Source organism: Littorina saxatilis, linkage group LG6 (assembly GCF_037325665.1).
Source record: "Littorina saxatilis isolate snail1 linkage group LG6, US_GU_Lsax_2.0, whole genome shotgun sequence".
Taxonomy (NCBI): Eukaryota; Metazoa; Mollusca; class Gastropoda; order Littorinimorpha; family Littorinidae; genus Littorina; species Littorina saxatilis.
This window is the reverse complement of record NC_090250.1, coordinates 6,402,614-6,428,903: the sequence shown is the minus strand read 5'-3', so window position 1 is coordinate 6,428,903 and position 26,290 is coordinate 6,402,614. Positions and strand designations below refer to the sequence as shown.

The 26,290-nt window shown below is 43.4% G+C and overlaps 1 protein-coding gene across 3 annotated transcripts in view; it reads left to right on the top strand.

Annotated features, from left to right (window-relative positions):
* Positions 1-26,290, top strand: part of LOC138968364 (protein diaphanous homolog 2-like) — an 85,279-nt gene that overhangs the window by 43,908 nt on the left and 15,081 nt on the right. Inside the window, exons 16-25 of one of the 3 annotated variants that reach the window (XM_070340916.1) lie at positions 2,126-2,215; positions 4,610-4,632; positions 4,871-5,044; positions 5,628-5,714; positions 6,121-6,273; positions 7,075-7,204; positions 7,618-7,742; positions 8,753-8,917; positions 9,360-9,495; positions 10,562-10,675. In XM_070340916.1, the coding sequence (XP_070197017.1) occupies positions 2,126-2,215; positions 4,610-4,632; positions 4,871-5,044; positions 5,628-5,714; positions 6,121-6,273; positions 7,075-7,204; positions 7,618-7,742; positions 8,753-8,917; positions 9,360-9,495; positions 10,562-10,675 (1,197 nt within the window). Of the gene's footprint in view, positions 1-2,125; positions 2,216-4,609; positions 4,633-4,847; positions 5,045-5,627; positions 5,715-6,120; positions 6,274-7,074; positions 7,205-7,617; positions 7,743-8,752; positions 8,918-9,359; positions 9,496-10,561; positions 10,676-11,394; positions 11,475-26,290 lie in introns of all 3 variants that reach the window. The other 2 variants (XM_070340917.1, XM_070340915.1) reach the window with 2 other exon arrangements.

Here is a 26,290-nt window from a genome sequence, read left to right as displayed (position 1 = left end):
GCCTCAAAAAGCGGATGGCTTTATTAAACATGGCCTTATTAAGCGGATTCTACTGTAGTTTGATTATACTGAAGGGACATATTTATACGTTAACTGTTTAGTAAAGTGGGAGAATACATTTTTGCATTATTTACCACGTTTTTCTGCCATCCTTTTAGAGTTGTGGTTATTATACTCTCACTGTCTCACTTTCCGTGTGTATTTGTCTTTCTCGCATGTGTGTCTTTTTGTATGTAAGAGGTCTTCTGAAACTTTGGACCAAGATATAAATTAATTGATTTGCAAAACGAGATAGGTGCCCTTTTTTACATAAACTTTTGCTCTGATTATCACAGGGTTCGTACAGGTCATGGAAAACCTGGAAAGTCATGGAATTTGATTTTTAATTTTCCAGGCCTGGAAAGTCATGGAATTTCAATTCAAGCCATGGAAAGTCATGGAATTTAACAAAAATAAGAAAAAAAAAAAAAAAAACTTTAGCACGCCAGTGGCGATTTTCGTCGCCCAGCCATCCCCAGGCATGAAAATTCTCCGTATTTTCCGTATTTTTGAAAAAAAATAAACCGTATTTTTTTTTTTTTTCCGTATTTTTCCTTTTTTTTTTTTTTTAAATTTTTTTTTTTTTTTTTTTTTTTTTCCAAGTCATAGTTATAGTAAAATAGTTTTGGGGCCATGTTTGAATCCAATTTTAAGGCTCAGATAGCCCCAGATTGCACCAAATTGCACCCTTGAAAAACTTTTTTCGGGGGGGGCATGCCCCCGGACCCCCCTAGAAGTCTTGGCGCTTCGCGCCTGCGAAGATAGCGCCTTCGAATTTTGTTTTCAGTATTTTTTTTTTTTTCAGTTTTCATGCCTGCATCCCCCCCCCCCCCCCCCCCCCCCCCCTTTGCCAGCCAGCGGCGATTTGCGTCGCCAGCACAAGGCTTGTTCGTATGACCAACTTCTCGTTTGTATTTGCATACGAGAATAACGGTATTTTTAACGGCACTTGAGCCAAAGCGAGGCTCACTTCCTTCCGTTATCTCGTCGTGCCGTCTGCGTTGCATTTGAGTCGGTTTCGTCGAAGTTTTCTGCTTTTGTTTTTGCATCGATAAAGTACTTTTGCGCTTTGACAAGCAAGATGGAGGATGATGAGTTTGAAACTTTCTATCGAGTTGTTTCTTGACAACAAAAAGTATGCGGAATTGGAACGAATTACCGAGGAAGATCTTCGCAATTAACTGTGTATCGCGGTGAAAAAAATGACAGTTCGTCAAGTCACAGTGACGGTTACGAAACGGAATTTACGAAAGTGCAGATGGATACAAACAGTGGCTGGTCCAGTTTAGTGAAATGACAGGACCAGCAAACATTACCGATAATCTGACTGCGTAGCAAATGCTTGACTTGCTTGTCGAAGAGTGACTGCGTAGAAACTGGAGACTCAAATTCAGTGCAAAGCAAGCCAGTGTCAAAACTGGCAGTGACAAGACGTAAAAAGTTTGCGTGTTCGGAAATGGCGACCTGTGGATCTAGTCATGGAAAATGTTGTTGAGGCTCATGGAAAGTCATGGAAAAGTCATGGAATTTTGTTTCTAAAAACCAGTGGAGACCTTGTTATCATGTCTGCAGTTTGCTAGGCTGAGGAACTTTTTCTATGCAAACAAAGTAAAGAGAACAAAACACAAAGAAAATTCAAAAGGGTCCAACACCACTTGTCTTCCATGCTGGCTTTCCCTTCTTCTTTTATAGTTACAGAGCTGGAAACAGACACACTTCAGAGCTGAAATGTAACTGATTATGATAAAAAACACACACACACACACACACACACACACACACACACACACACACACACACACACACACACACACACACACACACACACACACACACACACACAAATAGCTATTCAGGGAAAGTGTCAATCAGAAATGTCGGTTGTTTTACCCGTAAGAATCCAAAATGTTAGAAATCGACAAGCAGTCACAAATAGTCTGGTTATTGTTTTATTTGACCTTTTTTCCCCTGACAAATAATGATAATGTCTTCACTTTGGTGTTTCTGAGACTTGGGTTGAACTTGCAACTTGGCTCGATTGATCATTGTGTTTTGTGTGTTCTGATTGTGATTCCTGTTCTTTCAGCCAAGAAGGAGTCGACAGATATGGTCCAAAGACCCGTCAAGAAGGGCAAGGAACTCAAGGTTCTGGACGCTAAGGCTGGACAGAACTTGTGTAAGTAGAACAGTAGTGCAGGGGAACTGTTAAACCTGCCTTGGCAACCACCTCACCATAGCAACCACCTGCCCTGGCAACCACTCTCCCTAGCAACCACCTGCCCTGGCAACCACTCTCCCCAGCAACCACCTGCCCTGGCAACCGATCTCCCCAGCAACCACCTGCCCTGGCAACCACTCTCCCTAGCAACCACCTGCCCTGGCAACCACTCTCCCCAGCAACCACCTGCCCTGGCAACCACTCTCCCTAGCAACCACCTGCCCTGGCAACCCCTCTCCCCAGCAACCACCTGCCCTGGCAACCACTCTCCCTAGCAACCACCTGCCCTGGCAACCCCTCTCCCTAGCAACCACCTGCCCATAACAACCATCCCAAAAAGCGGTCCTTAGTTGATTCTGAATGTTTTTCACCAAAAACTCAGTGCAAAAGCTTCTCGCAACCAGCTTTGTGAAGTAGACTTTGCGAAGTCGACTTGGCCCACTTAATTTGAGGCTGAAGGATCCCTGACAAACTTAGTGTGTATAATTCACCTTTCCATAGCAACCACCTTTCTATAGCGACCCCCTGTCTGTAGCGACCACCTGTCTATAGCGACCACCTGTCTGTAGCGACCACCTTAGCGACCCCCTGTCTATGGCGACCCCCTGTCTATGTCTGTAGCGACCCCCTGTCTATAGGGACCCACCTGTCTATAGCGACCCCCTGTCTATAGCGACCCCCTGTCTATAGCGACCCCCTGTCTATTGCGACCCCTGTCTATAGCGACCACCTGTCTGTAGCGACCACCTGTCTATAGCGACCACCTGTCTGTAGCGACCACCTGTCTATAGCGACCACCTGTCTATAGCGACCACCTGTCTGTAGCGACCACCTCTTTATAGCGACCCCCTGTCTATAACGACCACCTGTCTATAACCACCACCTGTCTGTATCGACCACCTGTCTATAGCGACCACCTGTCTATAGCGACCACCTGTCTGTATCGACCACCTGTCTGTTTCGACCACCTGTCTATAGCGACCTCCTGTCTATATCGACCACCTGTCTATAGCGACCACCTGTCTGTAGCAACCACCTGTCTATAGCGACCACCTGTCTATAGCGACCACCTGTCTGTATCGAAAATCTGTCTATAGCGACCACCTGTCTGTAGCAACCACCTGTCTGGAGCAACCACCTGTCTGTAGCAACCACCTGTCTGTAGCAACCACCTGTCTATAACAACCACCTGTCTATAACAACCACCTGTCTATAGCAACCACCTGTCTGTATCGACCACCTGTCTATAGCGACCACCTGTCTGTAGCAACCACCTGTCTGTAGCAACCACCTGTAAATAGCGACCACCTGTCTGTAGCGACCACCTGTCTATAACGACCACCTGTCTATAACGACCCCCTGTCCATAGCGACCACCTGTTTGTAGCGACCACCTGTCCATAGCGACCACCTGTCTGTAGCAACCACCTGTCTATAGCGACCACCTGTCTATAACGACTACTTTTGGTCAGACCCATGGGTGGTTGTTATGGACAGGTTCCACTGTCTGTTGGGACCAGCCGAAGCCAACAGTGTCCCTCCATTGCAGGTGTCCTCTCCTGCCAGGTTCATTTCAGTCAAGGTTTTAGACTGCAGGACAACAGAAGGTTGGAAGTGCATAATTTCAGTGCCGTGTAATAGAAGAATTTTCTGAAATAACTTTGTATGGGTTGTGAAAGAGCGAATACCCTTGCTTTACCTCTGACAAATAACTTCACACGTGCTCCTGTCCTTGTCTTTTAGACACACCCCTCACTAGTGATTGGCCCCTCCAATGTTTGTCCTGGTAAAAGCAAGGGCATTCACTCTCACAACCCATACACACCCAAAAGAGTTATTTTCGGAGTTCGTCTCTTTAACCAGTGGTACTAAACGGCCAACTTGCTAGGATCCATAAGGGGGATTAGGATGCATCAAATTTGACCTCATCCTCCCAGAGCTTGGCTCCGTCAGACTTCAATGGGCGGTTCTGGTGAGGTTATGCCCCCTCTTTCTTTCGGCTGGTAACTGGCGCCACCTCGCGGCAAGATCACACAAGAAAGGGGGGAAAAAAACTTGCATTGGTCCCAAATAGCATATCGATTTGGTAACAGTTCGTGTGTAAGTCGTGCATTTTATACGGTAAACAGACAATGGTCGGTTCTGGTGAGGTTATGCCCCTTCTTTCTTTCAGCTGGTAACTAGCACCACCTCACGGCAAGATCTCAGGAGTTGTCTCGCGTTATCACCCCAGAAGCGCTCATTAGGCTTTGGTCGGGCGTCAATCGACAATGACGACCTCGAAGTTTCAAATGCAAACCTGTCAATGTGTAATTGATTGTGTAAAGTGTAATGTCCCTCTGTCTATCCACAGCCATCCTGCTGGGCTCCATCAAGGTGGACTACAAGGAGATCAAACAACACACACACACACACACACACACACCCACACACACACACACACACCCACACACACACACACACACACACACACACACACACACACACCCACACACACACACACACACCCACAAACACACACACCCACACACACACACACACACACCCACACACCCCCACACACACTGTTACATCTCACTGTCTATCCACAGCCATCCTGCTTGGCTCCATCAAGGTGGACTACAAGGAGATCAAGCGTCGAGTGCTGAACTGTGACCAGGAGAACCTGTCGGCCGCCGTGCTGGAGCAGCTCATCAAGAACATGCCTGAGGCCGACGCCATGAACCAACTGGCCGCCATGAAGGATCAGTACGATCAGCTGGCTGAGCCTGAGCAGTTCTGTGTCGTGGTATGTGGATATTAATATGAGGCAGTAGTTATTTGTCTTCGACGTGATACTATTTACCTGTATCAGTGTATGTTTTGTGTGGTTTTTTTTCCAGTCTCCCTCCAGAACACTTCTGCAGCCTTGCCAAGTGGCAGTATTTGATAATGGTGTGTGTGTTGAGCATATGGAAAGACATGTCTGGGGGGGTTGGGGGCATGTGTAGTTGAGTATAGTGTGTGGGGACTGTCAGCGTGTGTGAACCTGATCATTGATCATGGAGTTGGAAAACTTTGAGTCTTTTTGACACTGAGTTGATTGTGTGTGTCGGTGAGTGAGTGGAACAAAGAAACAATACAGAATAATTATTGCCCAAAGCTGGGAATTTGCCCTGACATTGCCGTTAAGATTTCATTCAAATAATGTGGATAGCAAATTCTGGCATGCGTATGTGAGTAACAGTAGGTCTTCCACTATGCATATTCTTCAAATGATTATTCAGAGATTGTTGAGAGTATATGTAGGAATGGAAGGTCAAGAGATCGAACACTTCTATTGTTGTCAATCTTTGATGCATTGTGTGTCTTTATGTTTCATCCAATGACAGATGAGTTCCATCAAGCGGCTGTCGCAGCGGCTGGAGTCCATGTTGTTCCAGATGAGGTTCCAGGAGGCGGTGGAGGACATCAAACCTGTGAGTAAAAACAATATCATTATCATTAGATTTGACTGTGATAACCACATTTATCAGTCCCAATGTCGAGAAAGCTGAACTCATCAGATTGAGGCATGAGGCATGTTTTTATTCAGTGCACAGCTTAATCTTTCTGATGCAATCACTTTCCTTTTATAAATTTGTGCTTTTAAGAAATTAGAGACTTGTATTTCCTTCAGGTGAGATTTTTTTTGTTCAAAATAACAATTGGAAAACTAATTCCTGCATGCTATCAAATTCACTAGGAACTTCCTGCGCAATATCATTTGATATACATATCCTAGTTGACCAATGACAACAGCTGTTTTTGTCATGTGATCAGTAAAAAATGCGATAATCACAGATGATAAATCCTGTCTCTCAACTGAGTGTTTGTTATCTGCAGGACCTGGTGTGTGCCACTGAGGCGTGTGAAGAAGTTCTACACAGTGATCGCTTCAAGCAGCTGCTGGAGCTGGTGCTACTGATGGGCAACTACCTTAACACTGGCTCGCGCAACGCTCAGTCCATTGGCTTCGACATCAGCTTCTTGCCCAAGGTACTGTGTCATGTTTTGTGATCATCTAATGTATAAAGCTGGTCCTTGGGTGGTCGTTGTTGACAGTTTGGACTGTTTTCCAAATTATTTTCTAGACAGTTTGGACTGTTTTCTAGACTGTTCTCTAGACAGTTTTCTAGACTGTTCTCTATACAGTTTTCTAGACTGTTCTCTAGACAGTTTTCTAGACTGTTCTCTATACAGTTTTCTAGACTGTTCTCTAGACAGTATTCTAGACAGTTTTCTAGACTGTTCTCTAGACTGTTCTCTATACAGTTTACTAGACTGTTCTCTAGACAGTATTCTAGACAGTTTTCTAGACTGTTCTCTAGACAGTATTCTAGACAGTTTTCTAGACTGTTCTCTAGACTGTTCTCTAGACAGTATTCTAGACAGTTTTCTAGACAGTTCTCTAGACAGTATTCTAGACAGTTTTCTAGACTGTTCTCTAGACTGTTCTCTAGACAGTATTCTAGACTGTTCTCTAGACTGTTCTCTAGACAGTTTTCTAGACAGTTTTCTAGACTGTTCTCTAGACTGTTTTCTAGACTGTTCTCTAGACAGTATTCTAGACAGTTTTCTAGACTGTTCTCTAGACTGTTCTCTAGACAGTATTCTAGACTGTTTTCTAGACTGTTCTCTAGACAGTATTCTAGACAGTTTTCTAGACTGTTCTCTAGACTGTTTTCTATACAGTTTTCTAGACTGTTCTCTAGACAGTATTCTAGACAGTTTCGACTGTTTTTTAGACTGTTCTCTAGACTGTTTTCCAGACAGCATTGTCTTGTTTTTTACCTTCAGTTGGAGAACACTAAGAGTCAGGACGGCAAGACGACCATGCTGCACTTCCTGGCCCACGTCCTGGAGGAAAAGCATCCCGACATCCTGGCTTTTGTCGATGAGGTCATCCACACAGACAAGGCAGCCAGAGGTACGTTGCATCACGAGGGTAGAGAGCAGTCTGGGTAGCTGGTGCACAACTTGTAAGCCAGAAGCGTAATAGGAAAGGAAACAGTGAAACACAGCATAGGGCGATAACTTTTTATTCTTGGCTCTTCTTCGGTGATAAACCAAGTGTGATAAATAGAGAAAAAGACACGGCTTGCTGTGTGAAGGCTTACACAAGTCGTCTTTTTCAAAATTGAAATGCGAGGAAAAGCATTAGAAACGTACAGCTATGCCTGAAAGAAAGAAGCGTGTTAATTTGATGCGTGCTGTGTGCGCTGTGTTGTTGCAGTGTCCATGGAGATGTTGCAGAAGAACCTGAAGCAGATGAATGAAGTGTGTTAGTGTGACGCATGTTGTGTGTTAGTTTGATGCATGTCATGCGCCGTGTTGTTGCAGTGTCCATGGAGATGTTGCAGAAGAACCTGAAGCAGATGCAGAAGCAGATCAAGCAGGTGGAGCTGGACGTGAAGAGCATCAGCAAGAACGCCGACGAGGACGACCGCTTCCCCGCCATCATGAAGATATCCTTTGTGACAATGTTGATCTGTGTGAGGGGTCTTTTTCTTCTGCCTTCATGGGCTTTCGGGGGATGCATGCTGGGTATTTTCGTGTTTCTATAACCCACCAAACTCTGACATGGATTACAGGATCTTTTTCGTGGCGCACTTAGTCTTGTGCTTGCGTGTACACACGAAGAGGAATAAGGCACTAGCTTGGAAAAATCTCCACCCTTAACCCACCAAGGGCGGCCGGGTTTCAAACCCATGACCTTCCGCTTGGGAGGCCGGCGTCTTATCCACTAGGCCACTGCGCCCGTCGTGTGATGGTCTAAAGCCTGATAACAATTGGGCCAAGTCAACTTCATGAAGTCTACTTCACAAAGCTCGCTGCATGAAACTTTGGCACTGAATGGGTCAACTTTAAGTGCAGACTCAGAGACAGGGAAAAGACCTCGGTCATTGTGCCATAAGTGCAGGTGGCTGATTACACCTAAACTCGCACACACCTGGGTAGCGCCACTCTTGTAGCTGCTAGCTTTCCACTGGATGATTTTTTGTTTGTTTGTTTGCTTAACGCCCAGCCGACCACGAAGGGCCATATCAGGGCGGTGCTGCTTTGACATATAACGTCCGCCACACACAAGACAGAAGTCGCAGCACAGGCTTCATGTCTCACCCAGTCACATTATTCTGACACCGGACCAACCAGTCCTAGCACTAACCCCATAATGCCAGACGCCAGACGAAGCAGCCACTAGATTGTCAATTTTAAAGTCTTACTTATGACCTGGCTGGGGTTCGAACCCACGACCTCCAGATCACGGGGCGGACGCCTTACCACTAGGCCAACCGTGCCGGTCCACTGGGTGAAAGCAACCTGATTGGTTGGATAGTTGTTATTTTGTTTTTATCGTCTCTTCAGCTGATTTTGCTATTCCAGACCGATGTGGAAGCAACCTGAATTTCCCAGCGATGGAATGGTAAAGTAAAGTAAATGGAGTGAAAAATGTGTGATCCTTAACGGCGTGCACGACTTCCTGGGGTCTGCGAAGGGTCAAGAAGACCTGCTGTCCACCATGCTGAAGCGACTGGAGGGTCTGCACCAGGACATGGCAAAGTACTTTGCATTCGACGCCAACAAGTACGCCCTGGAGGAGTTCTTCACAGACATCAAGGCTTTCAAGGACGGTCTGCAGGTAAATTAGGGGGGAGGGGGGAGAGTGTGATGAGATATTTACAGTCATGGAAAGCTAAATGTTTCACCTTCGACCCTAACCAGTACGCCCTAGGAGTTCTTTGCAGACTCGGGGCGAATACAAATGTATTGATTTTTTCAGAGCGTTCTCCAGTCCACCCGCTGGAAATGGATACCTGACCCTTTTCAGGGAGGGACAGGAATGGGCAACGCCCTCATAAAGCTGGCCCTAGAATAGATGAGATCTCTAACATCTCGCTCCCCTATCATCTTCTTAGTTCATGGGCTGAAACTCCCACGTTCACTCATGTGTTTTGCACGAGTGGGTTTTTACGTGTGTGACCATTTTTATCCTGCCATTTAGGCAGCTATACGCCGATCAAATGTGGTTATGGGAATACGTTATTTTGCAGTATTAATGCTGTTTTTGCGTGACGTTCCAGCGAGCGCTGAAGGAGAACGCCAAGATCCGAGAGACGAAGGAGAAGATCCGGCGCGCCACGGAGGCCAAGGAGAAGGCGGAGCGAGAGAAGAAGGAGAAGAAGGCGCGACAGATGGCGCTGCTGGACATGACCACAGGTAGGCAGAGTGACCAACTGCTATGCTTTCAGTGTAACATGCTACATTTTAAGAGCAATTGCTACGCCAAGAGATTGCTACGCGTAAACAAAAAATCAGAAGCATGCAACAGTTCTGGTACACATTTTTGCTTCCCACTCTGTGTAGGGGTCACAAAATGAGTTATAAAACATTGTCTACACTGAAAAGTGTCACTGAAGATCTCTACTCTCTGATGTGCATTTTATGTTCCTGCATTCTCATAAAACTTGATTAAAAATGTCTATTCTTGTGCAAGATAGCATAAATGCAGATGTGAGAATACATTTTAGATATTCTGCACTTAAACACCATTTGCTACGCTGAAAATGACAAACAATTGTAAATTGCTACACTTGAGGGTACCCCCCGCGGGTTAGGGGGAAGAATTTACCCGATGCTCCCCAGCATGTCGTAAGAGGCGACTAACGGATTCTGTTTCTCCTTTTACCCTTGTTAAGTGTTTCTTGTATAGAATATAGTCAATTTTTGTAAAGATTTTAGTCAAGCAGTATGTAAGAAATGTTAAGTCCTTTGTACTGGAAACTTGCATTCTCCCAGTAAGGTCATATATTGTACTACGTTGCAAGCCCCTGGAGCAAATTTTTGATTAGTGCTTTTGTGAACAAGAAACAATTGACAAGTGGCTCTATCCCATCTCCCCCCTTTTCCCGTCACGATATAACCTTCGTGGTTGAAAACGATGTTAAACACCAAATAAAGAAAGAACACTTGAGGCTTGACAAGGGTTGGCAGATCTGTGCCAGTAATCTCAGCTCAAGTGATCAAATCGGCGCACAGGTCTTGTGTGTCTGAAAGCAGCAAGGACTTTTATCTCTTTAGCTCAATTCATTATATCAGGCTGGGGAATTCTCATCAGCTTTGCCCAAAGGTGTGTTGCCCAAAGCTGTGGAGATGGTTCTTGAGATCCTCAGACTGCACCATATTGCACTGTTTAAATTAGTTTTTCAACGTACTTTCTGCCTTTTTTACGATTATGCCTGCAGTGACCCAAGTCATGAGAAATGTGTGTTTGTGTGTCCAACAGACGACGACCAGGAAGGTGTCATGGATAATCTGCTGGAGGCGCTGAAGACTGGCTCCGCCTTTAACGTAAACCGCGACAAAAAGGAGGGGAGGCGACGACCCAGAGCTGCTGGAGGTGGGTCATGCTTATCTCCCTTCACTCTTTCACTCTTGGAATTAACTGTCATTGAAAGTGTTTTTCATGCACTGTTCTGGATTATGCATGTCACTGTATTGTTTTTCAGCAACGCAGATGTTAGCTTGTTTCTATGTCAGCTACTAATTTAAAAACAAAAGTTGAAATAGAAAAATTGAAGCTTTAGATTAAATTAGAAATGTGTCTTTTTTGTTGCAAGTCAGGTTTTGGTACATTCATACGTGGCTGCTTTGACAGGATCATTATTATTTGCAGATGTGTTGGCTGAAAACCTATTTTGTCATTCCTATGAGACATATTTGCTTTCCAGTGCGAACATTTCCCTTTTTTGCTTCTTTTTGCAAGCTACAAAAGAGAACGTTTTAAAGCCACGTCACATTTGCATATCTTTGTCTATTCCCCAGCAGTTTTTCTTCTCATTTGTTCAGCCAAGTTTGCTCACATAATCATCAAGCAAAAGACAAGAAAGGTTAGCTTATGGAACATGTAATTACAGACAAAAGAAAACATAAACAAGCCTTTGGTTTAAACAAGACTTTATTCAATTTTAACAAACCTTTCTTGTGCTTTGGATTCTTGATCTTGGAACGTTACAATCTATGTTTCAATTTTCACATAATCACATATATACAAGTGCTGTATTGTATGAGTCTGCTGATGCATCATCGTTTTTATTTTGCCCCGTGTTGCCTCGGCAGACCGGATGTCGAATTTGGCTCGTTCACGAAGCGGTCACTCCAACGGCAAAGGCAGCGGTGGTTCTTCTTCTTACGCATAGGTGATCTCCCCTGCTCGGCCTGTTTGCATTGCATGCTACACCGAGTTCTTGTGCCGCATTCACTAGGCGGCCGTGTGCGCCGCATGTGCTATAGATATTGTACTCTCTTGCATCTTCTGGATGTTGCATTGTGACTTTCCTACCTATCAGACCTCCGTCAATATATTGTGGAGCTCTCTATGTGTCTCTGAGACTCAAATGGGAGGGGATCAGGGATATTCGAAGGCAAACTAAACACTTTAAAGTAAGTTAAAGACTCTATGTGTCTCTGAGACTACAGAAGGGAAGGGGGTATGTTAGAAGGCAGACTAGATAGTTCAAAGTAATAGTTGAACTCTCTATGTGTCTCTGAGACTACAGGAGGGAAGGGGGTATGTTAGAAGGCAGACTAGATAGTTCAAAGTAATAGTTGAACTCTCTATGTGTCTCTGAGACTACAGAAGGGAAGGGGGTATGTTAGAAGGCAGACTAGATAGTTCAAAGTAATAGTTGAACTCTCTATGTGTCTCTGAGACTACAGGAGGGAAGGGGGTATGTTAGAAGGCAGACTAGATAGTTCAAAGTAATAGTTGAACTCTCTATGTGTCTCTAGGAGGGAAGGGGGTATGTTAGAAGGCAGACTAGATAGTTCAAAGTAATAGTTGAACTCTCTATGTGTCTCTAGGAGGGAAGGGGGTATGTTAGAAGGCAGACTAGATAGTTCAAAGTAATAGTTGAACTCTCTATGTGTCTCTAGGAGGGAAGGGGGTATGTTAGAAGGCAGACTAGATAGTTCAAAGTAATAGTTGAACTCTCTATGTGTCTCTAGGAGGGAAGGGGGTATGTTAGAAGGCAGACTAGATACTTCAAAGTAATAGTTGAACTCTCTATGTGTCTCTGAGACTACAGAAGGGAAGGGGGTATGTTAGAAGGCAGACTAGATACTTCAAAGTAATAGTTGAACTCTCTATGTGTCTCTGAGACTACAGAAGGGAAGGGGGTATGTTAGAAGGCAGACTAGATACTTCAAAGTAATAGTTGAACTCTCTATGTGTCTCTGAGACTACAGAAGGGAAGGGGGGTATGTTAGAAGGCAGACTAGATACTTCAAAGTAATAGTTGAACTCTCTATGTGTCTCTGAGACTACAGAAGGGAAGGGGGTATGTTAGAAGGCAGACTAGATACTTCAAAGTAATAGTTGAACTCTCTATGTGTCTCTGAGACTACAGAAGGGAAGGGGGTATGTTAGAAGGCAGACTAGATACTTCAAAGTAATAGTTGAACTCTCTATGTGTCTCTGAGACTACAGAAGGGAAGGGGGTATGTTAGAAGGCAGACTAGATACTTCAAAGTAATAGTTGAACTCTCTATGTGTCTCTGAGACTACAGAAGGGAAGGGGGTATGTTAGAAGGCAGACTAGATACTTCAAAGTAATAGTTGAACTCTCTATGTGTCTCTGAGACTACAGAAGGGAAGGGGGTATGTTAGAAGGCAGACTAGATACTTCAAAGTAATAGTTGAACTCTCTATGTGTCTCTGAGACTACAGAAGGGAAGGGGGTATGTTAGAAGGCAGACTAGATACTTCAAAGTAATAGTTGAACTCTCTATGTGTCTCTGAGACTACAGAAGGGAAGGGGGTATGTTAGAAGGCAGACTAGATACTTCAAAGTAATAGTTGAACTCTCTATGTGTCTCTGAGACTACAGAAGGGAAGGGGGTATGTTAGAAGGCAGACTAGATAGTTCAAAGTAATAGTTGAACTCTCTATGTGTCTCTGAGACTACAGAAGGGAAGGGGGTATGTTAGAAGGCAGACTAGATAGTTCAAAGTAATAGTTGAACTCTCTATGTGTCTCTGAGACTACAGAAGGGAAGGGGGTATGTTAGAAGGCAGACTAGATACTTCAAAGTAATAGTTGAACTCTCTATGTGTCTCTGAGACTACAGAAGGGAAGGGGGTATGTTAGAAGGCAGACTAGATAGTTCAAAGTAATAGTTGAACTCTCTATGTGTCTCTGAGACTACAGAAGGGAAGGGGGTATGTTAGAAGGCAGACTAGATACTTCAAAGTAATAGTTGAACTCTCTATGTGTCTCTGAGACTACAGAAGGGAAGGGGGTATGTTAGAAGGCAGACTAGATACTTCAAAGTAATAGTTGAACTCTCTATGTGTCTCTGAGACTACAGGAGGGAAGGGGGTATGTTAGAAGGCAGACTAGATAGTTCAAAGTAATAGTTGAACTCTCTATGTGTCTCTGAGACTACAGGAGGGAAGGGGGTATGTTAGAAGGCAGACTAGATACTTCAAAGTAATAGTTGAACTCTCTATGTGTCTCTGAGACTACAGGAGGGAAGGGGGTATGTTAGAAGGCAGACTAGATACTTCAAAGTAATAGTTGAACTCTCTATGTGTCTCTGAGACTACAGGAGGGAAGGGGGTATGTTAGAAGGCAGACTAGATACTTCAAAGTAATAGTTGAACTCTCTATGTGTCTCTGAGACTACAGAAGGGAAGGGGGTATGTTAGAAGGCAGACTAGATAGTTCAAAGTAATAGTTGAACTCTCTATGTGTCTCTGAGACTACAGAAGGGAAGGGGGTATGTTAGAAGGCAGACTAGATAGTTCAAAGTAATAGTTGAACTCTCTATGTGTCTCTGAGACTACAGAAGGGAAGGGGGTATGTTAGAAGGCAGACTAGATACTTCAAAGTAAGTTAAAAACTCTCTATGTGTCTCTGAGACTACAGGAGGGAAGGGGGTATGTTAGAAGGCAGACTAGATAGTTCAAAGTAATAGTTGAACTCTCTATGTGTCTCTGAGACTACAGGAGGGAAGGGGGTATGTTAGAAGGCAGACTAGATACTTCAAAGTAATAGTTGAACTCTCTATGTGTCTCTGAGACTACAGAAGGGAAGGGGGTATGTTAGAAGGCAGACTAGATACTTCAAAGTAATAGTTGAACTCTCTATGTGTCTCTGAGACTACAGAAGGGAAGGGGGTATGTTAGAAGGCAGACTAGATAGTTCAAAGTAATAGTTGAACTCTCTATGTGTCTCTGAGACTACAGCAGGGAAGGGGGTATGTTAGAAGGCAGACTAGATACTTCAAAGTAATAGTTGAACTCTCTATGTGTCTCTGAGACTACAGGAGGGAAGGGGGTATGTTAGAAGGCAGACTAGATACTTCAAAGTAAGTTAAAAACTCTATGTGTGTCTCTGAGACTACAGCAGGGAACGGGGTATGTTAGAAGGCAGACTAGATAGTTCAAAGTAATAGTTGAACTCTCTATGTGTCTCTGAGACTACAGAAGGGAACGGGGTATGTTAGAAGGCAGACTAGATACTTCAAAGTAATAGTTGAACTCTCTATGTGTCTCTGAGACTACAGGAGGGAAGGGGGTATGTTAGAAGGCAGACTAGATACTTCAAAGTAATAGTTGAACTCTCTCTGTGTCTCTGAGACTACAGGAGGGAAGGGGGTATGTTAGAAGGCAGACTAGATAGTTCAAAGTAATAGTTGAACTCTCTATGTGTCTCTGAGACTACAGGAGGGAAGGGGGTATGTTAGAAGGCAGACTAGATAGTTCAAAGTAATAGTTGAACTCTCTATGTGTCTCTGAGACTACAGGAGGGAAGGGGGTATGTTAGAAGGCAGACTAGATACTTCAAAGTAATAGTTGAACTCTCTATGTGTCTCTGAGACTACAGGAGGGAAGGGGGGTATGTTAGAAGGCAGACTAGATACTTCAAAGTAATAGTTGAACTCTCTATGTGTCTCTGAGACTACAGAAGGGAAGGGGGTATGTTAGAAGGCAGACTAGATAGTTCAAAGTAATAGTTGAACTCTCTCTGTGTCTCTGAGACTACAGGAGGGAAGGGGGTATGTTAGAAGGCAGACTAGATACTTCAAAGTAATAGTTGAACTCTCTATGTGTCTCTGAGACTACAGGAGGGAAGGGGGGTATGTTAGAAGGTAGACTAGATACTTCAAAGTACGTAGTTAAAACCTCTCTGTGTCTCTGAGACTACAGAAGGGAAGGGGGTATGTTAGAAGGCAGACTAGATACTTCAAAGTAATAGTTGAACTCTCTATGTGTCTCTGAGACTACAGAAGGGAAGGGGGTATGTTAGAAGGCAGACTAGATAGTTCAAAGTAATAGTTGAACTCTCTATGTGTCTCTGAGACTACAGGAGGGAAGGGGGTATGTTAGAAGGCAGACTAGATAGTTCAAAGTAATAGTTGAACTCTCTATGTGTCTCTGAGACTACAGGAGGGAAGGGGGTATGTTAGAAGGCAGACTAGATAGTTCAAAGTAATAGTTGAACTCTCTATGTGTCTCTGAGACTACAGAAGGGAAGGGGGTATGTTAGAAGGCAGACTAGATAGTTCAAAGTAATAGTTGAACTCTCTATGTGTCTCTGAGACTACAGGAGGGAAGGGGGTATGTTAGAAGGCAGACTAGATAGTTCAAAGTAATAGTTGAACTCTCTATGTGTCTCTGAGACTACAGAAGGGAACGGGGGTATGTTAGAAGGCAGACTAGATAGTTCAAAGTAATAGTTGAACTCTCTATGTGTCTCTGAGACTACAGGAGGGAAGGGGGTATGTTAGAAGGCAGACTAGATACTTCAAAGTAATAGTTGAACTCTCTATGTGTCTCTGAGACTACAGGAGGGAAGGGGGTATGTTAGAAGGCAGACTAGATACTTCAAAGTAATAGTTGAACTCTCTATGTGTCTCTGAGACTACAGAAGGGAAGGGGGGTATGTTAGAAGGCAGACTAGATACTTCAAAGTAGTAGTTGAACTCTCTATGTGTCTCTGAGACTACAGAAGGGAAGGGGGTATGTTAGAAGGCAGACTAGATAGTTCAAAGTAATAGTTGAACTCTCTATGTGTCTCTGAGACTACAGGAGGGAAGGGGGTATGTTAGAAGGCAGACTAGATACTTCAAAGTAATAGTTGAACTCTCTATGTGTCTCTGAGACTACAGAAGGGAAGGGGGTATGTTAGAAGGCAGACTAGATAGTTCAAAGTAATAGTTGAACTCTCTATGTGTCTCTGAGACTACAGGAGGGAAGGGGGGTATGTTAGAAGGCAGACTAGATAGTTCAAAGTAATAGTTGAACTCTCTATGTGTCTCTGAGACTACAGAAGGGAAGGGGGTATGTTAGAAGGCAGACTAGATACTTCAAAGTAATAGTTGAACTCTCTATGTGTCTCTGAGACTACAGGAGGGAAGGGGGGTATGTTAGAAGGCAGACTAGATACTTCAAAGTAATAGTTGAACTCTCTATGTGTCTCTGAGACTACAGGAGGGAAGGGGGGTATGTTAGAAGGCAGACTAGATACTTCAAAGTAATAGTTGAACTCTCTATGTGTCTCTGAGACTACAGGAGGGAAGGGGGTATGTTAGAAGGCAGACTAGATACTTCAAAGTAATAGTTGAACTCTCTATGTGTCTCTGAGACTACAGAAGGGAAGGGGGTATGTTAGAAGGCAGACTAGATAGTTCAAAGTAATAGTTGAACTCTCTATGTGTCTCTGAGACTACAGGAGGGAAGGGGGTATGTTAGAAGGCAGACTAGATACTTCAAAGTAATAGTTGAACTCTCTATGTGTCTCTGAGACTACAGAAGGGAAGGGGGGTATGTTAGAAGGCAGACTAGATACTTCAAAGTAATAGTTGAACTCTCTATGTGTCTCTGAGACTACAGGAGGGAAGGGGGGTATGTTAGAAGGCAGACTAGATAGTTCAAAGTAATAGTTGAACTCTCTATGTGTCTCTGAGACTACAGAAGGGAAGGGGGTATGTTAGAAGGCAGACTAGATAGTTCAAAGTAATAGTTGAACTCTCTATGTGTCTCTGAGACTACAGGAGGGAAGGGGGTATGTTAGAAGGCAGACTAGATACTTCAAAGTAATAGTTGAACTCTATGTGTCTCTGAGACTACAGGAGGGAAGGGGGTATGTTAGAAGGCAGACTAGATAGTTCAAAGTAATAGTTGAACTCTCTATGTGTCTCTGAGACTACAGAAGGGAACGGGGGTATGTTAGAAGGCAGACTAGATAGTTCAAAGTAATAGTTGAACTCTCTATGTGTCTCTGAGACTACAGGAGGGAAGGGGGTATGTTAGAAGGCAGACTAGATAGTTCAAAGTAATAGTTGAACTCTATGTGTCTCTGAGACTACAGGAGGGAAGGGGGTATGTTAGAAGGCAGACTAGATAGTTCAAAGTAATAGTTGAACTCTCTATGTGTCTCTGAGACTACAGGAGGGAACGGGGTATGTTAGAAGGCAGACTAGATAGTTCAAAGTAATAGTTGAACTCTCTATGTGTCTCTGAGACTACAGGAGGGAAGGGGGTATGTTAGAAGGCAGACTAGATAGTTCAAAGTAATAGTTGAACTCTCTATGTGTCTCTGAGACTACAGGAGGGAAGGGGGTATGTTAGAAGGCAGACTAGATAGTTCAAAGTAAGTTAAAAACTCTCTATGTGTCTCTGAGACTACAGAAGGGAAGGGGGTATGTTAGAAGGCAGACTAGATACTTCAAAGTAATAGTTGAACTCTCTATGTGTCTCTGAGACTACAGGAGGGAAGGGGGTATGTTAGAAGGCAGACTAGATACTTCAAAGTAATAGTTGAACTCTCTATGTGTCTCTGAGACTACAGGAGGGAAGGGGGGTATGTTAGAAGGCAGACTAGATACTTCAAAGTAAGTTAAAAACTCTCTATGTGTCTCTGAGACTACAGAAGGGAAGGGGGTATGTTAGAAGGCAGACTAGATACTTCAAAGTAATAGTTGAACTCTCTATGTGTCTCTGAGACTACAGGAGGGAAGGGGGTATGTTAGAAGGCAGACTAGATAGTTCAAAGTAATAGTTGAACTCTCTATGTGTCTCTGAGACTACAGGAGGGAAGGGGGGTATGTTAGAAGGCAGACTAGATAGTTCAAAGTAATAGTTGAACTCTCTATGTGTCTCTGAGACTACAGAAGGGAAGGGGGTATGTTAGAAGGCAGACTAGATACTTCAAAGTAATAGTTGAACTCTCTATGTGTCTCTGAGACTACAGGAGGGAAGGGGGTATGTTAGAAGGCAGACTAGATACTTCAAAGTAATAGTTGAACTCTCTATGTGTCTCTGAGACTACAGGAGGGAAGGGGGGTATGTTAGAAGGCAGACTAGATACTTCAAAGTAATAGTTGAACTCTCTATGTGTCTCTGAGACTACAGCAGGGAAGGGGGTATGTTAGAAGGCAGACTAGATACTTCAAAGTAATAGTTGAACTCTCTATGTGTCTCTGAGACTACAGGAGGGAAGGGGGTATGTTAGAAGGCAGACTAGATAGTTCAAAGTAATAGTTGAACTCTCTATGTGTCTCTGAGACTACAGGAGGGAAGGGGGTATGTTAGAAGGCAGACTAGATAGTTCAAAGTAATAGTTGAACTCTCTATGTGTCTCTGAGACTACAGGAGGGAAGGGGGTATGTTAGAAGGCAGACTAGATACTTCAAAGTAAGTTAAAGACTCTATGTGTCTCTGAGACTACAGAAGGGAAGGGGGTATGTTAGAAGGCAGACTAGATACTTCAAAGTAATAGTTGAACTCTCTATGTGTCTCTGAGACTACAGGAGGGAAGGGGGTATGTTAGAAGGCAGACTAGATAGTTCAAAGTAATAGTTGAACTCTCTATGTGTCTCTGAGACTACAGGAGGGAAGGGGGTATGTTAGAAGGCAGACTAGATACTTCAAAGTAAGTTAAAAACTCTCTATGTGTCTCTGAGACTACAGAAGGGAAGGGGGTATGTTAGAAGGCAGACTAGATAGTTCAAAGTAATAGTTGAACTCTCTATGTGTCTCTGAGACTACAGAAGGGAAGGGGGTATGTTAGAAGGCAGACTAGATACTTCAAAGTAAGTTAAACTCTCTATGTGTCTCTGAGACTACAGAAGGGAAGGGGGTATGTTAGAAGGCAGACTAGATACTTCAAAGTAAGTTAAAAACTCTCTATGTGTCTCTGAGACTACAGAAGGGAAGGGGGTATGTTAGAAGGCAGACTAGATACTTCAAAGTAAGTTAAAAACTCTCTATGTGTCTCTGAGACTACAGAAGGGAAGGGGGTATGTTAGAAGGCAGACTAGATAGTTCAAAGTAATAGTTGAACTCTCTATGTGTCTCTGAGACTACAGGAGGGAAGGGGGTATGTTAGAAGGCAGACTAGATAGTTCAAAGTAATAGTTGAACTCTCTATGTGTCTCTGAGACTACAGCAGGGAAGGGGGTATGTTAGAAGGCAGACTAGATAGTTCAAAGTAATAGTTGAACTCTCTATGTGTCTCTGAGACTACAGGAGGGAAGGGGGTATGTTAGAAGGCAGACTAGATACTTCAAAGTAATAGTTGAACTCTCTATGTGTCTCTGAGACTACAGAAGGGAAGAGGGTATGTTAGAAGGCAGACTAGATAGTTCAAAGTAATAGTTGAACTCTCTATGTGTCTCTGAGACTACAGGAGGGAAGGGGGTATGTTAGAAGGCAGACTAGATAGTTCAAAGTAATAGTTGAACTCTATGTGTCTCTGAGACTACAGGAGGGAAGGGGGTATGTTAGAAGGCAGACTAGATAGTTCAAAGTAATAGTTGAACTCTATGTGTCTCTGAGACTACAGAAGGGAACGGGGTATGTTAGAAGGCAGACTAGATAGTTCAAAGTAATAGTTGAACTCTCTATGTGTCTCTGAGACTACAGGAGGGAAGGGGGTATGTTAGAAGGCAGACTAGATAGTTCAAAGTAATAGTTGAACTCTATGTGTCTCTGAGACTACAGGAGGGAAGGGGGTATGTTAGAAGGCAGACTAGATAGTTCAAAGTAATAGTTGAACTCTATGTGTCTCTGAGACTACAGGAGGGAACGGGGTATGTTAGAAGGCAGACTAGATAGTTCAAAGTAATAGTTGAACTCTATGTGTCTCTGAGACTACAGGAGGGAAGGGGGTATGTTAGAAGGCAGACTAGATAGTTCAAAGTAATAGTTGAACTCTATGTGTCTCTGAGACTACAGGAGGGAAGGGGGTATGTTAGAAGGCAGACTAGATACTTCAAAGTAATAGTTGAACTCTCTATGTGTCTCTGAGACTACAGAAGGGAAGGGGGTATGTTAGAAGGCAGACTAGATACTTCAAAGTAATAGTTGAACTCTCTATGTGTCTCTGAGACTACAGGAGGGAAGGGGGTATGTTAGAAGGCAGACTAGATACTTCAAAGTAATAGTTGAACTCTCTATGTGTCTCTGAGACTACAGGAGGGAAGGGGGTATGTTAGAAGGCAGACTAGATAGTTCAAAGTAATAGTTGAACTCTCTATGTGTCTCTGAGACTACAGGAGGGAAGGGGGTATGTTAGAAGGCAGACTAGATACTTCAAAGTAAGTTAAACTCTCTATGTGTCTCTGAGACTACAGGAGGGAAGGGGGTATGTTAGAAGGCAGACTAGATACTTCAAAGTAATAGTTGAACTCTCTATGTGTCTCTGAGACTACAGGAGGGAAGGGGGTATGTTAGAAGGCAGACTAGATACTTCAAAGTAATAGTTGAACTCTCTATGTGTCTCTGAGACTACAGGAGGGAAGGGGGTATGTTAGAAGGCAGACTAGATAGTTCAAAGTAATAGTTGAACTCTCTATGTGTCTCTGAGACTACAGAAGGGAAGGGGGTATGTTAGAAGGCAGACTAGATACTTCAAAGTAATAGTTGAACTCTCTATGTGTCTCTGAGACTACAGAAGGGAAGGGGGTATGTTAGAAGGCAGACTAGATACTTCAAAGTAATAGTTGAACTCTCTATGTGTCTCTGAGACTACAGAAGGGAAGGGGGTATGTTAGAAGGCAGACTAGATACTTCAAAGTAATAGTTGAACTCTCTATGTGTGTCAGGCACAGGGATCGCGCGAGCTTTTTAAAAAACGCGTAAGTCATACGCAACAAAACGAAAAAAACGCGTCACGGACCAATATTTTTGCGTACTACGAAAACACGTACAGACTCAAACAAAACACGCACGAAAGACTTAAAGACACTCCTTACCTAAATACGGCGAGTTTTCCTGTCGAACTCCGCGCACGCCTGTCGAATAACACCCCTGCTGTCTCCAACCTTCGGGCCTTGCGAGTTTGTTTCCCGCTCTAATACGACTAGACACACTTTCCGCCTTTTGGAAGCGCGAGATGGGAGAGCAGCTAATGTCTGTTTCATTATCCGACAAGACATTATCAGTCTGGTAATACCCTCGTTACGTTCGTTTGCGATACTTCGATGCAAAAAGAAACGGACTTTAGTTTTGACGCGCAGATTTCATGTGTGTCGTCACTTCTCGAGCCCTATAGTCAGTTTCAGGATCGGGTGATTATTAAGTCAGAGCAAAAGCGCTGCGTGAAGACAAGAAAAAGTTGCAATATTTTTGCGTATGGCTTACGCGGCGCGGCGAAAAAAACGCGTCAGCGACTTTTAAAATGCGTCAAATACGCAAAAATCGTGCGTAAACGCGATCCCTGCAGGCAGTGCAGAAGAGAAGAGCAACTTGGGGGTGGAAGGGGACAGGGATGGGGAGTGGGGTGTGGTGTCAGAAGGCAGACCAGAACGTTCAAAGTCAATGTTAAACTCTGTGTGTGTGTGTGTGTGGTGCAGTGCAGAAGAGAGCACCTCCAGGGAATGAAGGTGTGGAAGTGTCCGTAGTCATGTTGCGACCCATCTCGTCATCGGCGCTTTTCCGGAAATGACCTGTGCTTTGTTGGAATTCCAACAATGGCCGCCATTGTGGGAATTCCAACTTTGCGCTACGCGATTCTAAAAATGTACCGCACGCATAGTGAGAATTCTGCTCTTTCTTAGAATGCGATGTATAGAGATTACACAACGTCATCGAGTGAGGGACCGAAAAATATTGAAACTCGAGGATGATTTTTGTGTGGTATCAACCGAGACCGTAGGTCGAGGTTGATACCACACAAAAAAATCATCCGAGAGTTTCAATATTTTTTGGTCTCTCACAAGATGACGTTTGTGTAATTTGTGTATACAATGATAAATTGATTGTATACAATGATCAATCTCTATACCTTCCTGTCACTGGAAGCAGCAACACTTGAAAGCATAAGTTCCCTTGACAAACGTCATTTATGATTGGCGTCATCTATGAATGACGTCACTGTCTAGACAAGACAAGTGCCGGTATCGGCAAACCTTGTCGCGGCAAAGGGCTATGACCCGTGCCTTGATACCATTGAGATCATAGGAGATGCACAGCAGTGCCGATACCAGGTTTCTTTAGCTTCACTTTAAAATGATATCAGAACGATAGTTATTCACTTGAAAGTGAACACAGGAGAGTTGTATACAAAATGATACAAGTCATGATGGCCTATGATGATCCTGGTGTTTTAAAGTGATCAATGCTTAGTCTTGAAAAAGCAGATGCATTGTATAACGCACCAAACCAACCGAATTGCAAAAAGAAAAAACACTTTTGATAACTTCGGCGGGCTGTAACAACACAGTTCAACGACCCATCCCACTCGACCAAAACGCACCAATTTTACGTAATTTTTAACGTTTCAGATCTTACATTTTACAACAACAAAAACACAACAAGAGTGTTCCGATATTACTTTTCACTGGTAACTATCGATTGTAATAATTTTTTACTCAGTCTTAACTGATTATATATTAAACTCACACAATCTCTCTGGGCTGCAGAGACAGCATTACGTCCCTTTACTGAGTAGACTCTTGTCACTGCATGGTAATCTAGGCTCTTGAAACGTGATGTGCAAGTCTGTGCGCTATATTGATGTGATTGATTGTTGCAAAATGTTGATTTAAATTAAAGATGATTTCAGCCTGTTGTAACAAACTAACACTCTACTCTCAGAAAAAAAAAATCATTGTGTTCAAAATAGATCGAGACAGCAGCAACTAGCGCTAGCTGCATGCGCTGAGTGTCACTGAGAGAATTGTTACACAGTGTACCTCCCCCCCCCCCCCCCCCCCCCCCCGCCCCCCAATTCAAGACTTCCCCTGTATAAGACCTTGCTTTTTCATATACCTTATTCATGACCTGTGAAAAGGGTATACTTTTTTGTGCCAGTCGAAGGGTTGCCATTTCTAGAACGAGGCAGCTCGTTTCCGGAAATGCGGCGCTTTGTTGGAAATCAAATGAGGTTTTGGGAAATCCCGATTATTCCAACTCTGCCCCGGATTCTTACTCTGCGCCCGACAGTCATGATCATACTTACCTCCCCTTAGTGTGTACACAAGTTGAGTTTTAAACACAGGCAGAGTGGGGGGGGGGGGGGGGGGGGATGGGTTTTTTTTAGCAGTGAATACAAGAAGAGGAGCTTTGTGAGGTACATGCTTTATAGAAGTGAAGGGTGCTCGGTTTGTTTGTTTCACTGTAAAGCCGTGTGAACCAGCACAGATTCTTGCAAAAGTCAGTAGCCCTTTTTTTTCTTACTCCTTTTGTTGAGGACCTAGTTGGATGGCATAGTGACTTCCCTTTGTGTCTCCCCCCCCCCCATTTTTTTTTTTTTTAAGAAGAAGATGGTGATGAGTGACCAGTGTGATTAGCTGTAGTGATTGCTGTGATTCGTGCACTGTGTAGAGTGGGGGGGGGGGGGGGGGGGGGGGGGGCTATGGCTAGGTGGGAGAATGGGATTGGCTTGTTGGGGGTAGGAGGTATCTTATCTGGGCATTTGTGTTGTTGTGTTGTTCCCTCAGTCCTGAGTAACTGACTGCCTTTCTCAGGTGATCGTTTAGTGAGGCCACTAGCCGTCTCCCTCGTCCCCACCTCCCCACACAACTTACTGCCTGATCTGACATTGCATGTGCAGCCGTCACTGTGTTCTGCCCTTGTTAACTGGTCTCTCCCCAGCGTTGACAGCAGGCCAGGTTGGCCGCACCCACCGCTGATAGATGCAGAGTTGTCATGTCAGTCAGTGAGTGTGTTGAGCTTGTTATTCCCCCTTTGGGAGGCAGAATAGATGATGTTTGGAAATGCAGTGGAACCTCCTTTTCAAGACCTTCAAACGTCTGAGAAAATCAGGTCTTAAACAGGAGGGAGTCTTTAAATAGGATAGGGGGTCCATTCATTAACAGAGGTTAATTACAAATCGTCAGTGGCCTTCGAAGACCTCGTAACTTACATTTTCCCGATTTTCAGATTTTTGCATGGTTCCGTCCCTTGATTTTTTTCCTATCATCTGTGAAAAGCTTGTAACTCTATCTATTTTGCAAAGGTCTTTTTCCCCTGATTTTAAAAACCTCGTATTGCCGTTGGGTGTTGAGACATTAGCGACATAAGCGGGAAAACCTCGTATTGTCTGTTTGAATCCCTGCGAGTCTGTTGAAAATCCTCGTAATTGTTCCTTAAATTCAAAACAAAAAAGTTCAAAACAAAAAAGTGAAAACCTCGTATCTACACGTTTTGATCTGGTGAAGAGGAATTTGATTTTTAAAACACTCATTATCTCAGAACTATGATTTTGAAGATACGAGGTCTTCGAAGGCCACTGACGAAATACAAATCTGAGAAAACAAGGTCTAAAATCATGGGGGGGGGTTCTCCACTGTATTATGTTGAGTGTGCCTCCAGTTTGGTTATTCCCCTTTGTTAATACTGTGTCTTGTGCTCTTGCTGTTGTGATCATGTTTTGCCTGAGCTGCAGCAAAGTGTTGTGATGTCTGAACATATTGTGGCCTTCTGAGTGTGAGGCATTGATCGATGGGGCTCTTGTTGCTAACTGTTCTGCTTCATCCATGTCTTGTTTCAGTTTCTCTTCTTTCTGCATTTCTTGTGAACAAGAGTTTTGAATACTGTTGAGTTCTTGTCTTCATATGTCATGTGTACTTTCATTGTATGCTCTTTTCATGAAGAGAAACAAGCTTTATCTTATTCCTAAAAAAGGTCAAACTTAAATGCTGACCACAGCTTAATCAGTATGCCTGGTTTTCATTTTCAAGATATCTGTTATTTTTTAAGACCTTGAATTGCTGCAAAGTAATCTATATTTCTGGGCATTTCTTGTATTTCTAGGTCCTGTGACATTGATCTGTTGTTATTGTTTGTTTGTTTGTTGTTGTTGTTGTTGTTGTTGTTGTTGTTGTTGTTGTTGTTGTTGTTGTTGTTGTTGTTGTTTCTCACTGCAGGGTAACACATATTTCTAGACATTTCTAGGTCAAATTTAGCTTATTTTCTAACAGTTATATCTTTTTTTAAAAGGGTGCTCCTGTGTTGATGTAATCACTGGTTACCTAAATTCTGAACATTGTTCGGTTAATCCTTTTTGTTGTAACCATAGATGTTGTTCTTTTTCTGGGTCTTGGTCTTGAAAAAACAAACTGCGAAACTCTGAAGATGAAATAGCAGTATAGAAATAACTTTATGGTTGTGCTAAATAGCAAAATCGAAACAATCAGCTTTATTAGAGAATGATTATGAGTGTGTGTTTGTGCCTTTGTGTGTGTGTGTCTCTGTGTGTGTGTGTGTGTGTGTCTGTGTGTGTGTGTGTGTAATGTATACATGCATACGTGTGTGACATTTTTCTGCAGAGATATACTCGGGTAGCTGTCAGCTTTTGGCAAGAGAAGCGCCAGCCCTTTTCAGTGTCAGATTACACTTTGAGATTGAAAACAAAAATAACCTTGCTTAAATTGCTTTGTTATTCTTTGTGTTGGTTTGTTTTGTTTAGTTACGTCAGTGAGGTTGTAGATGTTTTAGCATCCTTTGTGTTTTTTCTCTCAGACCGGATTAGAAGAGAACGGTTCCCAGACAGGATTCCAGCAAG